Source organism: Ochotona curzoniae, unplaced genomic scaffold (assembly GCF_017591425.1).
Source record: "Ochotona curzoniae isolate NIBS_2020 unplaced genomic scaffold, NIBS_Ocur_1.0 patch423, whole genome shotgun sequence".
Classification (NCBI taxonomy): domain Eukaryota; kingdom Metazoa; phylum Chordata; class Mammalia; order Lagomorpha; family Ochotonidae; genus Ochotona; species Ochotona curzoniae.
In genome coordinates, this window is record NW_024466999.1 from 813,598 (window position 1) to 829,283 (window position 15,686).

The following is a 15,686-nucleotide window of genomic DNA, read 5'->3' on the forward strand; positions in this document are numbered from 1 at the left end:
TACAAAGAGGATGTCTGGGAGAAACCAGTGCTGCAGTGTTTATTGTGGTACCCACTGATAGTGGCAGGCTGTGGAGTCACCAGAAGTGTTCACTGACTTATGAATTTGTAAAGGATTCTGGCATAGACACACCATGGAGTGTTATTCACTCTCAAAGAATGGAATCTTTTCATCTGTGGCAATGTGGTTACATGGAGGACTTCATGTTGAATGAAAGAAGCCAGCCACAGAAAGACAAACATTCACATACACACTTTGATGTATTTTTACCCAAGATTTATTTTTTATTCGTTTAAAAGACACAATTACCAAAACAGAAGGAAAGACAGTCCATGTGCTGGTTCATCCCACAAATGGCCACACCAACTGTGGCTATGCCACTTCGAAGCCAGGAGCCCACACAGATGCAGGGACCACACTTTTTGCCCAATCTCTGCTATTTTCCCAAACGCATTAGCAGGGAGCTGGATTGGAAGGGGAGCAGCCAGAACACAAACTAGTGTCCACGTGGAATGCTGGCACCACAGACAGTGACTTAGTTCATTATATCACAGCGTTGGGCCTGCACTTACTTTCAAAACCTAACCAAGTCGATGTCACAGCAGTAGAAAGAACAATAGTAATCACTACAGAGTAATAAAGGTAGGAAGTGGTAGACTGTATAATGGTTGGATAACGGTTGGCAAAATGCACACAAACAAGATGATTCTAGTGTTCTAGACTGTGGAGGGTGCCTAACATTGACTTTTAAAAGACTTAGTAGACAAGAGTTCAGAGGCCCATATAGATGTATTCATTGTCCTGATTTGACCTTGGTATGTGGTACACATTTTTACAGGGTGGCAAGTCCCCAGCACATGATGCTGAATGGAAAGACAAAAGGATGAGTGTGAGTGGCACATGAACTTAGAATCCAGCCAACAGCTCTTCTGAGAGTGTGGATGGGTACCGGCCTGTGAGTCCTTCATGCAACCTTGACGTGGCAGCTACAGCTCCACATGATCCTGCTCAGCCCCCATCAGCTCCTGCATCCTCTGGGGCAGATACTTGGTCCAGAACTGGCGCCTGTGGGCCTTTAGGACCCGGCCCACCGCAGGCTGTGTGCTCAGCTGCAAGTACTGCTCCTCCTGGTCCAACATGGGCCAGTGTGGCAGGCCCTCACCATTGGGGTTCCTGTAGACGAGAGGTCACGAAGGAGGGCCATGGGGACTTTGAGCAGCCTCTCTGGGGTCGGGCAAGGTCAGAGTGGTGGGGGATGGTTTGTAGGAATAGGAGAGCTGCCTCCTCTGATTTCAGCTGCACATAGGGACCTACCAACCCAGGATGTGGTGTCCTCACTCCCATAGGGAACCTCTGAGAGTGACATTTCATGGCCAAGTCAAGGACATAGCCCCGGACAGGTGGGAGTAGGGTGGAGCGTCTCACCCGGTGCGAGCAAAGTTGGCCCAGTACTTCATCATCCTCCTGCTCAGCAGCTCCTCCTCCTCAGTGAGAGTCACTGCAGCAGGGAAGGACACAGGGTCAGCTCAAGTAGGAACAGGCCCACTGCCCCACCATGATCACACATGCCAGTGCAAGTAGAAATGGGCCAATCTCTATTCTCTCCCCCATCATTCTTGGGAACCCTGCCCTCCCTCTTATCCAACAATCCTTTCCCCAACTCAATCTCTAGAAGTGACACTCATTCACTTCTGGTCCAAAAGAAAAAAAAACAAAAAACAAACAAACAAACAAAAAACCTTCTTTTTTCTGATTCTGAGAAGCCATTTAAGAAACCAATACACTTTTGAAATATGGGCCCCTATTCCCAGATGAAACACCTGTCTCCAGGGCTGGCAGAAGGGGAGGGAGTACAGGCTGAAGGCTCTTGCTCTAGTCCTGGCACAGCCCTCAGAGCTGTAACATTGAGCACCTGTCCCACTCTCTAAGGCTTGGTCCCCTCATCTGTGCAGTGCGAGCAATGCTCCCCGAGGGACCAGGCCATAGCCATATCTCATCTCTAGAGGAATGAGAAAGACTCACCCTGAGTGGCCCTGAAAAAGTTCCTGAAGATAAGGAGAACCTCATCCCCGTGGTCGGCCTTCACATGGGGCGGCTTGGTATCCTGGAAGAAGCTGGGCCTATGCTGGAACTCGTAGAAGTAGACCGGGGAATGGCAACCTGGGTGTTGGGGGTGGAGATGGGGTAGAGGAGCCACTGTCTGGAAACCATCAACCTGAAGCTTTCCTGCCTCGCCCTTGGTGATGAGCTCTTGTCCCCAGCAGGACTAAGTAAGGGAGCAGTGCAGAGTGGAACAGGAGCAAGGGAACTAGCCTAGCTTGGGGCATGATCTTGGACTTCAAGCTGGGAGTGTCGCTGAAGCATGCTTACCCATCCCTGACCTGTCAGCTAGGGGAGATTCTGCCTCCAAGATCGGCCATGAGGATTGGCTCAGATCAAGGACATCAAGCACCTGTCACTCAGGGTGGATGGGATGAGACAGACCCTACCAGGGACTCATGGCTCCGAGCTGCCTTCTTGCCAGAATGGCATTAATCATGGATCAACTCACGCTGCAAATGTGCTACTTGGAGGGCGGGAATCAGGAAGATCAAGTCCCCCATCATCTCCAGGAAGTGGATCTTGAGGGTCTGGGGGTCCTCAGTATCTCCCAAGTACTCCTCCATCAACATGTCCCCAAACTCAGGGGGCAGCATCTAGTCAAGGTGATGGGTAACAGGCAGTGTTAGACAGACTTGGGGAAAGAGAGACAGTAGGCTCAGGGTAGGGGAGGCAGGTCCTAGGCCTCCCTCCTCTGGGCAGGACCCCAGGAGTCTTACCATATGCGCCAGTGGTCTCTGTACAAAAGTCCGCATGGTCTTTCTGTCCACTTCCTTCTGTGTGGCATAGAGGCCCAGGCTCTGGGTGGTGAGAGGACAGTCTCAAGTGTGGGCTGGAAGATGCTCCAGTCAAGGAGCCTGAGGCCTCCCCACCACAAGTGCTCCCCAGGCACTCACCGAGGGAATGATCCAACCATACTCATCATTGTTCACTCCAATGATGCTGGGCACAGGTTGAAAGTTGGCTGAGGAGAGCAGCTCCAAGGGGTGCTTGGGCAGGAAGGCTCCATCCACCACCCCAGAAATGATCTTGAAGGCCTGAGGGCACATTCAAGTTCAGGAGCATTTTTTGGCTCAGCCTGGGTAATGGGTTCAACACTGTACTACAGTTAGAATGACCTCACTTTTACTTTTCTCCAGGACAGTGAGGTCACCCAGGCATGGAAAGGAATTCCCACACTTGGGCCCTTCACCCTCTCCCCATCAGTCCCTGGGAATTTAGCTTGACCTTGGTGATGTTCAACATCTCCTCCTCACTCTTGTCCCGCAGACAAGCCACCAGGGCCTCGGAGTCCCCATGGTCACAGGCAGATAGATTGGCCACCATCTGTAAAAGGACCATGCAGGTGTTGATTCATCCTTGCAGGAAGGGAGTGAAATTCATCCAAAGCCTTGACAGGAACAGAAATGCCCCGGCTCTCATGTGACATTGCATGTTGGTTGTGCAGTTTTGATAGTGTCCCAACTTTGCCTATATTTAGAGGTACCAGTTAGGGTGACCAATCAAGGTGATAGTTTGACAGGTTACAGGAAGTCTCAGGTTATATAAATTCTGACCTCTCTGCCCCTGAGCAAGGCCGGGGTAGGCACCAGCTCTGGGGCATCTTGGTGGTCCTTGTCATGTACAATAAAAAGATAGTAACAGAGGCTTGAGAGACAGGCCAGGGCTTCTATAGTGTCCAGGACTCACCGTGGAGATGGCATCAGATGAATTCAAGATGAAGCGGGGCAACAGGACTACCCCACTCTGCATAATGGCTCCATGGAAGAGTCCTTGCGACATGGGTGACAGGACGTGTGAGGACACACTTATGCCTCCTGCAGACTCGCCAAATATGGTGACCCGGTCAGGGTTGCCTCCAAAGTGGGCAATGTTCTGCTGTACCCAGCGCAGTGCAGCCACTTGGTCCAGGTAGCCCCAGTTGCCGCTGGCGTGCTGGTCTCCAGTGCTGAGAAATGTCAGGGACAGGGATGGCAGGGCTGTCCCAGGACTGTTCTTCCCTCAGTTCCCAGCCCAGACCCAGGCTCACCTGAAGAATCCCAGGACGCCAAGGCGGTACTGGATAGTGACCACTACTACATCCTCAAAGGCTGCCAGGGCAGAGCCATCATACAAAGATGCCATGCCTATAGTCAGGGAACCCCCATGGATCCACACCATCACCTGGAGATGTCAGGGTCAATGCCAAGAGGTCACCCCTAAACCTAAAACCCACTTGAGCTGCTACCTTGACTAACCAATGTTCAGTTTTCTGCACCTGCCCATACACAGAACTCTAGTGAGACCATAGGTCCCAGGCCATGTTTGGGTAGATGGATAGGTCTCCTGTAGTTTTTGTTCAACTTCATGTATTAAAGCCTGGCTCCATTACTTTCCAGAATTCCTTGTGAGGTACAAAGAGAAGGGATGTCCCTCAGATAGTCCCTCAGAAACATGGATCAGAAGAGGCCAAGGCTCACTTTTTATTTCAACTACCTTACTGTCATCACTCACCCAATGGATTATCCTCAACTAACTCCTTGACAGCCTCCAAGCCCAGGCCTGGGACACATGTGCCTCCAGCTTGCTTCGGTGACTCCTGGGTCTGACCCAGGGTCACTGCCTCTGACTTTGGGAGCCTCATCCCCACCCAAGACTATGAGACTCACTCTTAAGGGTCAAGTGCCCTGGGGAAGACCCATTTCTTGGCCTTGGAATTCAGAAGCTTCTCCACAGGGTTGTACTGTAATGCAGCCCATCCTGATCTTATCCATCTCATCATCCGAGAGAAGAAACATCCTCCCAGCAAGCTCCCGCTCCCCAGCTGCCCCTGGCCTCCTACTCACAGGCAGCTTGGAGCCCTCACGGGCATGGGCAGGTACGTAGATGTTGAGGTACAGGCAGTCCTCAGACATGAGAATGGATGGCAGGGTCAGGTTCAATAGCTTCTGAGTCTGGGTATTCATAGCAACCATGTCCTGTGGACAGCTGGGATCACCATGTCAGGAGGTCAGTGTGGGAGCCGGCTGGGGCTAAATCACATGCTTGACCCAGATTGTATCCCTGATAACTTGGACCTCCTCTGCCCAGCCCCCATTCACATGTGACATTTCTCCAACAGCTCTTCCCACCACATCAGAGGGCCCTGGGTTCAAGGAAAGCTGGCATGAATCTCCAGGGAGACCTCATTGTTGTGGATGTGGTTTAGGATCCAACTACTTGGGAAAGCCTTGATTTTAGGGGATCCTTAGAATGCCACTCACTGCTGTATCCTGGTACCCATTCAGGCTTGGCCCCAAAGAATCAGCCCACACAGATGCTGTATGTCAGGATAGTTGTGACTTCTTGGGGCAGGACAGTGGGACATTCCTCATCCCAAGTGTCCACTCTCACTCAGGGACATCTCACCGCTCCAACAGTCTCCTTCTCTAAGAGAAAAGAACCAACCAAGGTCCAATGGCATGTGGCTCTGTGACTTTGGACATGCGTTCTCCAGGCAGCCACCACTGCTGCATTGGAGGCTCCTAAAAGTTTTTTGGGGCCAACCTGAATTGCGCCCAGAAACACCACTCCCTGCTGGTAGAATCTCTGCACCCTCCTGAGCTCATTGGGAAAATGCACGAGACTTGAGGGAAAACTGACTATGGGTGTGGATGAAAGGACAGCTGGGCCTCCCACCCCCACCCCAGAGCCAGAAGTTTACTGAACACTCCTGGAAGAGCTCACATGGCTGGATGGGAGGTGCCATCCCTCACTCCACTCCAAACTTCAGCAGGTTCAGGAGGTGCAAAACGCAGTGGCCCCAGAGGCGGTTTGGCAAAGGGAATGCCCAGGAAGGTGTGGACGCCCACGTTGGTGCCTTCCACGTGGACCAGACTCCCCTGCACCTGCCCAGAGTGTGTGGTCCTGATGGGGCTTGTGGAATCCTGACCTGTGGGCAAAGAGGTGCAGTCAAGGAGGGCAGCTAACGACAGCGCGCTAGCTGCCCCTCCTTACCCCCACCCCTGATTTCTGGTGTAACCGCCTCTTTGCTGTCCTCAGTTCAGCATTAGTGAGGACCTTGGCCCTACAATCACTAGTTTAATCCTGCTTCCTATTTGAAATGCTCCCCCCACACTCTGCCACCTGTCTGCTGACTCATTGATCCAATTATAAGAAATGCCCACAATAAGAATATCCACAGAGACAGAAAGCAGATAGCTGGAAGCCTGGGAATTGCTTGGGAGGAAAGGTGAATTGGTGTGGTGACTTTTGACTATAGAAGCAAAACTGAACAGGAACACCTAAGAAGGTGGGAGCAGCTTTGCAACTGGGAGTAGGCAGAGGTTGCAAGAGGATGAAGCTAGAAAACCCAGCATCTGTGAATGAAAGGATAAGGGTGACTTTGTTGGTGGCTCAGATGACAAAAAGGATAAGGAAGGAGTTGGAAATTGTCAGACACTGGTCAGGTGTTCTGATCAGAATTCTGATAGAAATGTAGGCAACATGTGGATGAGGTTTACACAGACAACAATAATGGTTTGTTAGAAATCAGTGAGGCTGGTGCAATGGCTCAAATGGCTAATTATCCACCTCCAAGTGCCAGTACCCAATATGGGCACTGGTTAGTATCATGGATGCTCCACTTTCCGTTGCGCTCCCTGCCTGTGACCTAGGAAAGCAGTGGAGAATGGCTCAAACCCTTGGGCCCCTGCACCCACATGGGAAACTCAGAAGAATCTCCTGGCTTCTGGTTTTGAATCAGCTCAGCTCCAGTTGTTGCAGCCATTGGGAAGTGAACCAATAGGTAGATCTCCTTCTTTTTGTCTCTCCTTCTCTTTGTAAATCTGCCTTTCCAATAAAGATAAATAAATCTAGAAGGAAGGAAGGAAAGAAGGAAGGAAGGAAGGAAGGAAGGAAGGAAGGAAGGAAGGAAGGAAGGAAGGAAGGAAGGAAGAAAGAAAGAAAGAAAGAAAGAAAGAAAGAAAGAAAGAAAGAAAGAAAGAAAGAGAGAGAGAAAGAAAGAAAGAGAAAGAAAGTAAGTTAGTTGAGGGTGATAACCCAGGATATCTGGTGAAAGAAATTTCTAAGCAAAATGTGAAGAAAGAGCTGAGCTGCATTGGTATGGGTAGTTGCTCTCAACAAGTTTAATGGTGAGATTCAACAAAGGGAACCAGAGGGTAAAGGTGAAAATTTTCCAGTCTGTCTGTGTAGAGGGCAAAAAAGCTTGCTTGAGAAAGAATAACGGTGCCACCAAGAACCCACTGGCTTAAGAGATTCCTGTAGGAGAAAGCCAGGGACATTTCTGCAATTGTCTTGGTTATCCTTCTTAGTACAGGCCCTTGGAGGGCAGAGTGATTCCAGAGAGTGGTCTAGGGTGCTCGTAAAAGCCAGGGCTTCTGCTGAAACTTTGACAATTCTAGCCATTGCTCACAAAGACACAAAGGGAGCCATTGGCAGACTTTGGCAGCATCTAGGGGGTGCTAACTTTACAGAATGCAAGTCCTGTGATGGTTGTAGTGGAAAGTCATGATGGTGATTTCCACCAGAATTTCAAGGCAAAGACTGGGATCTAAGCTGAGCCTTCCTCCAGGGGAGAATCCCCTGCGAAGATCCACCACTAGAATGCCTGTGAGGCTGTGCAATGAAAATGCTGCTCTTGGGACCCTGGAACTGTGTAATCCTGCTCCTCTAAGCCCACCCAGTGCGCAGTACAAGTCCAGGAAAACTGAGGGCACCAGCATGCAACTAGAAAGAGAGGGGAGGCTGAGGCTGCACCGCCCAAATCTCAGCCCCTTCTATGCTGTAGGTCCAATACCGCCCATCATGCACCTGAGCCCACTTCCCCTCATGCACCTGCCTCCATGACACTTCCCAGATGCCAATAGGTGCTCTGCAGACATGTATACCAGGCCGTGTGAAACTCCTAGAGATCTCCACATGTGCTGCAGCCCTGTCTAAAACTCTGATTTCTTTAAATGGTGAATTAGGCTCTGCCCTGGGCAGAGCCTACAAAAGGACAGCACAGAATCTTGCAAATTGCAACCCTCATTTTCTCTGGGTGGGAAGATTTATTTATCTTTAAATAAATCTTACATTCCTAGCTCCCTTTATCCATATCAACTTGAAGTCTCATACATGGAAACAAAAGCCTAGACCAAGTCCAGTGTAGACCGAGCTCTCTCTCTATCTCTCTCCTCATTGCAAAATTAGCAAGTTCATATCTGTGGCCTCCTCACCTCATCCTCCCTGCCGACCACCTCACAAAATGGGGAGTGCTAGGGGGTTCTCCACATTCAGGCCTGCCAGACAGAGATCCATACACGCTAGAACACCAAATAAAAGGGGAGAACCCCATCCTGGTAATGATGGGGAGTGGGTCCGTGACTGAGTAAGGGACAACCCTCAGAGCATGGACACAAGTGGGGAAAGGGTGGCCAGTCAGCTGTCGGTCCTGCCATTAACAGGCCCTCTTTGCCTCTTTTCCCACCTGTGCACCTCCTCAGCAAAGGCCTCCTGGCTTCCCCAGTTACAGCCACCGCAGTGTCACCTTTGATTTGCGGAGATCCCATATGTTTGGTGGTAGGGGAGGGAGAGGGTCCTCAAATGGATTTATTCCAGGTTTATTCTCACAGTGTGAGAAATGAGTCCAGACAATGAGATCAGGATTTAAGTAAACAGATGAAAGAACATACATTCAGGAGGTGAATGGAAGCAGCCTCCTAGGAAAAAAGAAAAAACAAAAAACACCCTGACACCATCATCTCCCCCCAGCCAGGCTTGAGGCCCCCTTTATTGGTAGAGGTCAGTGCCCTGATTGAGTATGTGAACAGGGTGGGTTTCCAGGCGTTTCCCAAACATGGAGCTCTGCAGACACGTGTTCGTATTCTGGGAGCTTCAGGACTTAGTGATTGCCGGACTTTGGACTTGGGCCCTGGGAGCCCTTTCTTGTCCATTCCTCCCATTTGTCTTAGGAAGGTTTCTGGTCCTGTTGTACCACCGTGTCTTGGAAGCTCTCGATCTGCTTATTTCACAGTTCACAGCTATTAGGAATTTGCCTTGGGTCTGAGATGGGACTTGGGACCTTGGACTTGTGAGTTCTTGCGGATCGAGTTAAAACCTTGCTAAGGATTGGCACATGAAATGAATGCACATTGTAAGACACTCATAGGGGCCAGGAGACACAATGCTATGGGAAAGTTAAGGGTGTGCCCCCAAAAGGTTCTGGTGCTGGGAGTGTGGTCCCCAGTGTGGCGGTGTTGAGGGACGACCTTGGCTTTGGTAGATTTAGCCACCCTCCTTTCTTCATGGACAGGGGCTGCCTACACTCATGTCAAAGAGTGCATATCTGTTCTGGAGTAAATTCCTGGGTGCTATGGACAAGGTCTGAGACCTTGATGGCCTAGCAGAGAAGCCAGGTACAGGTGGCACAGAAGAGGCAGAGGAACTCTCTGAGACTTGTCCATGATTCTTTCTAAACATGGGTCCAAGCCAAACACTATTTTCAGCAGGAGTCATTAGGTAGCACATGCAGATCTTTCTTCCTAAAATATCCTTGTCACCTCCGAGAGCCTGGCCAAGGGCAGACCAAGGTTGATCCTTTCCTGGGAAGAACAGATTGGGGAAGGGCAGCTAGATAGTGAGGTACCACATGAGGGGGACTTCGGGTGACAGGATCCAGACTTGAGGACTCCGCCCACACAGTTGCTAAAGAAGAGTCCCCAAAACTGGCTTGAGGAGTTGCTGTAGACCCCCCAAACTGGGACCACCTGCCCAATGTGTGGTAAGCCAATAGCTGACATCATGGTAGATGGGGGGGGGATGTAGGCAATTATTGCAAAATGCAGCCAGGAGCCAGACAGTAATGCTTAATTTGCAGCCTCCCTGAAGTAGGCAAGGCCTACTTCAAGCACAGAGTTCAAGTTGGGATTGTGCAGCACCAGGCCAACTCATCTTGGTACCTGTTTAGTCCACAGTGTGCATGGCCTTCTTTTGATTGGTCAATGACAGGGGTGAGCAGCCCAGGTGGGCTCCTATCCATTTGAGTACATTGGTTATTTGTTTGCTCAGGGCTTGTGACTTCCTGAAAAACATTGCAACTGAAGTTTGACATCAGGACACCTCAAACTTCCAGGCTTGTAATGTGAGTCCTGCTTGTGAATTCTTGAAAAATCTCTCAAAATGCAGGCCAGCACTAAGATATTAACTGTAGGGGGAGCAGACTCTTGTGTCACTTCTTTAATGGGTTCTTTATAGATAAATTGCAGGATAAGGGAGAGATACCAGGACTGGATAAAGTCTGTATCAAAGGTTACGGGGCCTAACCTGGCAGACACAGGCCATTGCCTTAGCCCTGAAGGCCAAGGTCTTAGCCCCAGGTCAGATGTAGTGGGTAAGACAGGAGTGGTCATTCAGATCATATTTGTCTAGGGACCTGGGCTCCCACTGGAGGGGACCAGTGGCACTTCCACCACAGGAAGGTTTGTTATGTTGTTATGCCTGCTCCTAGCTCCAGACACAAGTACAGGTGGGAAGCAGCTCCATTTCCTACCCCTGCACCTGTCCTGGGGATGACCCACACCAGTTCCATTCAGAGGCATCCTGCCAGGTTCATTCCTCTCTTCCTCTGGCCTCAGGCAGCCATGACCTGCTCCAAGTCTCAAGAGCCCACTCGGGGTGCACTGCATGCCCCCCCATTACCTCCCAGATGCCAGCCCTCCCATCGAAAAGGGCTCTAACTGCAGATCCAACCTGGGTCCCTGTGGCCACCTTGGGGAGTCTCACCCTGGCCTGGGAGAAGAAGCAGCAGAAGCCCGCAAGCCATGGCGCCGAGCTGTGCACACAACCAGTGCAGCCCCATGGTCCAAGGCAGGTCCGTGTGTGTAGCTGCTATGTGCCCCAGAGGCTGCCCTGGGTGTTCCCCCGAGGGGTGGAGCTGGTCTTCGCCCAGGCCGGAGTTCAACCTGGGCAGGGAGAAGGCGGGACAGCTGGCCAGGCTCAAATTGCAGTCTAGAGGGAGGGGATGGGTGCAGACCTAAGAGCCAGCAGATGCTGGTATGGCAACCTCCACCATGTCACTGCCATTGCATGGTACCTGGGGCCCTCTCCTCAGTCCTACTGAAATGGAATGATCTTTCCATGGAGTGAAGGACAGTTGTTGAGAAAAGGATGGGAGGTGTGACTTGTCCCTGAGGCCGAGAAACCCTCCTTGGTTTTAGCACCCAGGGTTAAGTGAATCCCATGGTGCCTTATCTATTACAGTTCTTGGTTGATGGTCGAAGGGACTCCCTGGGACCCATCTCTGACATAGTCTATAATTGTTAAGACTGTATTTATAAAGGAACTAAGGTTAGTGTGTTAAAATCCCAAGATACCTCCCGCAAAGTGGGGAGGACCTAGAAGGAGAGGATTGGGTACAGAGAAGGCCCTATTGGGTGTTAAGGGGTGTTGTCCAGGCACAGCTTCACGGGAACCACACAGAATGTGTCACACGAAGAGGGCTCTTAGCAGTCTTGACAATGAACCTCAGGTGGCAGGTGCAAAATAAGTTTGTTTAATACAAGAGCAGGATGAGTGACTGGACACTCATTTACTGAATGAATGGTGCCTTTGCGGCTGTGGTGGGTACATCAGGGCGACTTCCACCAGCTCTGGAATCCCTTGGCAACTACAGCACGGGGAACTACAGATCCGCATGCTCCTGCTCAGCCCTCATCAGCTCCAGAATCTCCTCAGGCAAGGTCTGGACCCAGAACCGGCGTCTGTGGGCCTTCCTGCAGGCTGTGTGCTCAGCTGCAGGTACTGCTCTTTCTGGTCCAGGACGGGCCAGTGTGGCAGGCCCTTGCCATTGGGGTTCCTGTAGATGAGAGGTCAGGAACGAGGACTGTAGGGATTCTGAGTGTCTTGGCTTGGGCCAGATCAGGAGTGGTGGGGATGAGGCCCTGAGGGGTAAGAATACGGCAGGGGATTCACTGTGGAGATTGCATCTGATGATCTGGAAATGAGGTTGGGCAGCACAGCCACCCCACTCTGCATAATGGCTCCGTGGAAGAGTCCTTGCGACATGGGTGACAGCACATGTGAGGACACACTCGTGCCCCCTGCAGACTCGCCAAATATGGTGACCCGGTCAGGGTTGCCTCCAAAGTGGGCAATGTTCTGCTGCACCCAGCGCAGTGCAGCCACTTGGTCCAGGTAGCCCCAGTTGCCACTGGCATGCTGGTCTCCAGTGCTGAGAAGTGTCAGGGACAGGGATGGCAGGGCTGTGCCAGGACTGTTCTTCCCTCAGTTCCCAGCCCAGACCCAGGCTCACCTGAAGAATCCCAGGACGCCCAGGCGGTACTGGATAGTGACCACCACCACATCCTCAAAGACTGCCAGGGCAGAGCCATCACACATGGAAGCCATGCCCATAACCAGCCAACCGCCATGGATCCACACCATCACCTAGGGGTGTCAAGACCAGCACTGTGCAACTCCCCTCAGCTTAAAGCCCATCTGGACTGCAATCTTGATTAACTGGTGCTTGACTCTATAGCTGCCCATGCAACCAGAACTCTGGCAGACTCAAGGACTTGGGCCATGTTAGCAGGAAGACTAGGTCTCCCATTCTTTGAGTGCTGCCCCAGGTTTAAGACTCTGGTTCCGTTGCTCCCAGAACCCTCTGTGAGATGGCAAAGGAAGGAGAGTATTTCTTGCCATTCCACATGGATGTTAATCAAAGATGTTCTCCATTCTCATAAATCCAAATGATAGGTCTGTGGTGATGTCCAAGTGCAGTTCTCAGTCACCTGAGGGCATCTCCTGGGCCTGAGGGTGCTGCAGGTGTCCTTGGCCCTCCAGGGAGCATGCATTCTAACCTCTGGCAGCAACCAGGCCTATGGGACCTCATGCCCAGTGCCCAGCTGCCCTCCTTGGGGAAGAGGCACTTCCTGAACCTGACAGGGAGTGACCTCTCACCGGGATCCATGGCACAGGAGGCCACAGTCATCTTGTCCTTTTCCATCCTCCAGCAGTGAAGGGATGTCCTCCCACCCCCAGCTGTCCCTGACCTCCCACTCACAGGCAGCTTGGAGCCCTCACGGGCATGGGCTGGTGCGTAGATGTTGAGGTACAGGCAGTCCTCGGACACAGACATTTTAGACAAGGTGAAATTCAGCTTCAGAAAGCATGGATCCATCACTTCAACATTTTTACAGACCCTGGGACCACCCCAGGGCAGACAGTGAGTCTAGTGGCACTGGAGTACCCAAACCCAGATTCTGGGTCCTTATTTGCCACCTGCTACCCTCCATCCCCCTATCCTCCTTCTTTACTCTCCCACATGCCCTTCCATGATGTCCCCTCCTGTCAGAATACGGATTTCAACCTTCAGGAATGCGGCAGTGCAGCTGGAATTGCACTCTAGAAGCACGCATAGGGAAGCCCATAACACACAGAGGGAAAGCGGCTGTCAGGAGTAGGAGAGAGGACACTGGCCTGGCTCAGGGGGTCCCTGATTCCCAACTTTGGGCTGGAAGTTCTCTGAACTCCCCCATCTGGCTTGGAGAGCTCACATGGCTGGGTAGGAGGTCCCATCTCTCACTCCACTCCTGTATCAGAAGAGCATTTTTTAGTCCAGCTGTTCTGTCCTCATTCTAGCTCCCTGCTAAGGCACCTGGGAGAGCAGTAGAGGATGGATCAAACAGTTAGGCCCCTGCTGCTCATGTGGGAGACTCAGAAGGAGAAGCAGAAGGTGGAGAAGTTTAGAGTGGAAGCCTTAAGCTGTAGGTGATGCTCTAAGTATTTCTCTTGTCAGAGCTGGGCAGATACAGGCGGCCTATAAGGACATCAGCCACACCATATGTAAGTTAATAGTAACTTCTTTCAAAGTCATATCTTGCGACACCTGCTCTGTTCTGAGTGATCTAGTACTTTTTTTTAAAACATTCATTTATTTTTATTGGAAAGGCAGATAAATAGAGAGGAAGAGGAGAGGAAGATCCTCTGTCTGATGGTTCACTCCCCAAGTTGCTGCAAGGGCTGGAGCTGAGCCAATCCGAAGCCAGGAACCAGAAGCTTCTTCTGGGTCTCCCATATGGTTACAGGGTCCCAAGACTTTAGGCTATCCTTGATTGCTTTCCCAGCTCCACAAGCAGGGAGCTGGATGAGAAGTAAGGCCACCGGGATTAGAACCGGCACCCATAAGGGATCCCAGTGTGTTCAAGGCGAGGACTTAGCTGCTATGCTATCAGGCCAGGCCCTGATTACTTCTTTAAGAAATGGGTCTAGGCCCAGTGTGACAGCCTAATGGCTAAATCCTAGCCTTATGCATGCAAGGATTCCATCTGGGTGCTAGTTCATATTCCAGCTGCTCCACTTCCCATCCAGCTCCCTGCCTGTGGCCTCAGAGGGAAGTCAAGGATGGCCCAAAGCCTTGGGATCCTGCACCCATGTGAGAGAAGTGGAGGAAGCTCCTGACTTCAGATCAGATCAGTTCAGCTCTGGCTGTTGTGGCCACTTGGGGAGTAAATCAGCAGACATAAGATCTTTCTCTCTCTGTATTTCCTTCTCTGTATATCTGCCTTTCCAATAGGAAAATAAAATAAATCTTTTTTTAAAAATGAGACTGATGCTAGGATGTAGCAGGTAAAGCTACCATCTGTGACACTGGCATCCCATATGGGCACTGGTTCGAGTCCCAGCTGCTGCACTTCCAATCTGCTCCATGCTAATAACCTGGGAGAGCAACAGAGGCTGTCCCAAGTCCTTGGGCCCCTGTACCCTTGTGGGAGACCCTAAAGCTCCTGACTTTTGGCTTCAGATTGGATCAGCTCCTGCTATAGCAGTCATTTGGGATGGAAGTTCTTTCTCTCTGCCTTTCAAATAAACAATTTGGGGGGGAAAGTATAAAAAGTTTTTCTTGGGGGGGAAATACCTTAGAATTTCATCATAACACAGCTAAGGAAGAACTGTGGGGTAGGACGGTGGGAATGCACTCAGTGGAGAAATTGTCTTTTTTTTTTTTTTTCCCAACACCAAGGGACCATGGCAGGCCTTTATTCTGACTGTAGGACCAACATAAAATCCCATTTTTTGGAATCATGAAAGCCGGCAGATCTTCCAATCAGGAAGGGCTCAGACATCTATGGGGGTGGGCAAGGGGCAGGCCAGGGCAGTGTGGGTCACAGTGGAGGATCATGGAGATCCTCCTGGGCAGATACAGGTGGCCTATAATGTAGTGGAAGACAGCCCATCCCCCTGCTGGGTGTTGCACTGTCCTGGATGTGGCCCAAGGGCCTGGACAATGCCAGGAACTGAAAGTACCCTCCCCTTTACACTAGGTGCCAAGCCTCACTTCTCCCAGGGCAGGTGTCCAGGTGACAAGGACCCTGTGGTGGCAGGGCCAGAGTGGTGCTCCAAGACTTGCAGCAGCTCAGAGGGCCCGCCCCCTCCCCTACCTCCCACCTCTCCCAAGGCTGCCGCCCCAGACCAGCACTCTGCAGAGCCACCCATGCTGGGCTCATTCCTGCACCCCAGGGCCCTGTGTTGTCCCCTCCACCGGCAGCACCGTCACAGGCGGCTTGCCCACGAGCTTGCGTGTCAGGCTCTAACTCTGGAGAACTAGGCAGATCGACCTGGAGCCGTGT

General features: G+C 51.4%; 1 protein-coding gene across 2 annotated transcripts; it reads right to left on the bottom strand.

Annotated features, from left to right (window-relative positions):
* Nucleotides 1-986: 986 nt before the first annotated feature.
* LOC121167700 (cocaine esterase-like) lies at nucleotides 987-10,918 on the bottom strand. 2 transcript variants are annotated; one of them, XM_040997260.1, is made up of 12 exons: nucleotides 10,843-10,918; nucleotides 5,806-6,010; nucleotides 4,926-5,067; nucleotides 4,130-4,263; nucleotides 3,790-4,048; nucleotides 3,328-3,426; nucleotides 2,997-3,137; nucleotides 2,820-2,900; nucleotides 2,552-2,696; nucleotides 2,072-2,160; nucleotides 1,426-1,499; nucleotides 987-1,173 (listed from the first exon to the last, which is right to left on the bottom strand). In XM_040997260.1, the coding sequence occupies exons 1-12, from the start codon at nucleotides 10,916-10,918 to the stop codon at nucleotides 987-989; spliced, it is 1,632 nt and encodes a 543-aa protein (XP_040853194.1). The 2 variants fall into 2 exon arrangements, with proteins under 2 accessions (XP_040853194.1, XP_040853193.1); XM_040997259.1 differs by having other exon boundaries at nucleotides 1,426-1,498; nucleotides 2,023-2,160.
* Nucleotides 10,919-15,686: the final 4,768 nt, after the last annotated feature.

Excerpts from the sequence above, each read along its gene's own strand:
- LOC121167700 (XM_040997259.1), bottom strand. The coding sequence starts at position 10,918 with ATGGGGCTGCACTGGTTGTGTGCACAGCTCGGCGCCATGGCTTGCGGG. Across the intron at positions 3,427-3,789 it reads CATCTGATGCCATCTCCACG|ATGGTGGCCAATCTATCTGC; the intron begins GTGAGTCCTGGA and ends GTCCTTTTACAG. Across the intron at positions 1,174-1,425 it reads GCCAACTTTGCTCGCACCGG|GAACCCCAATGGTGAGGGCC; the intron begins GTGAGACGCTCC and ends TCTCGTCTACAG.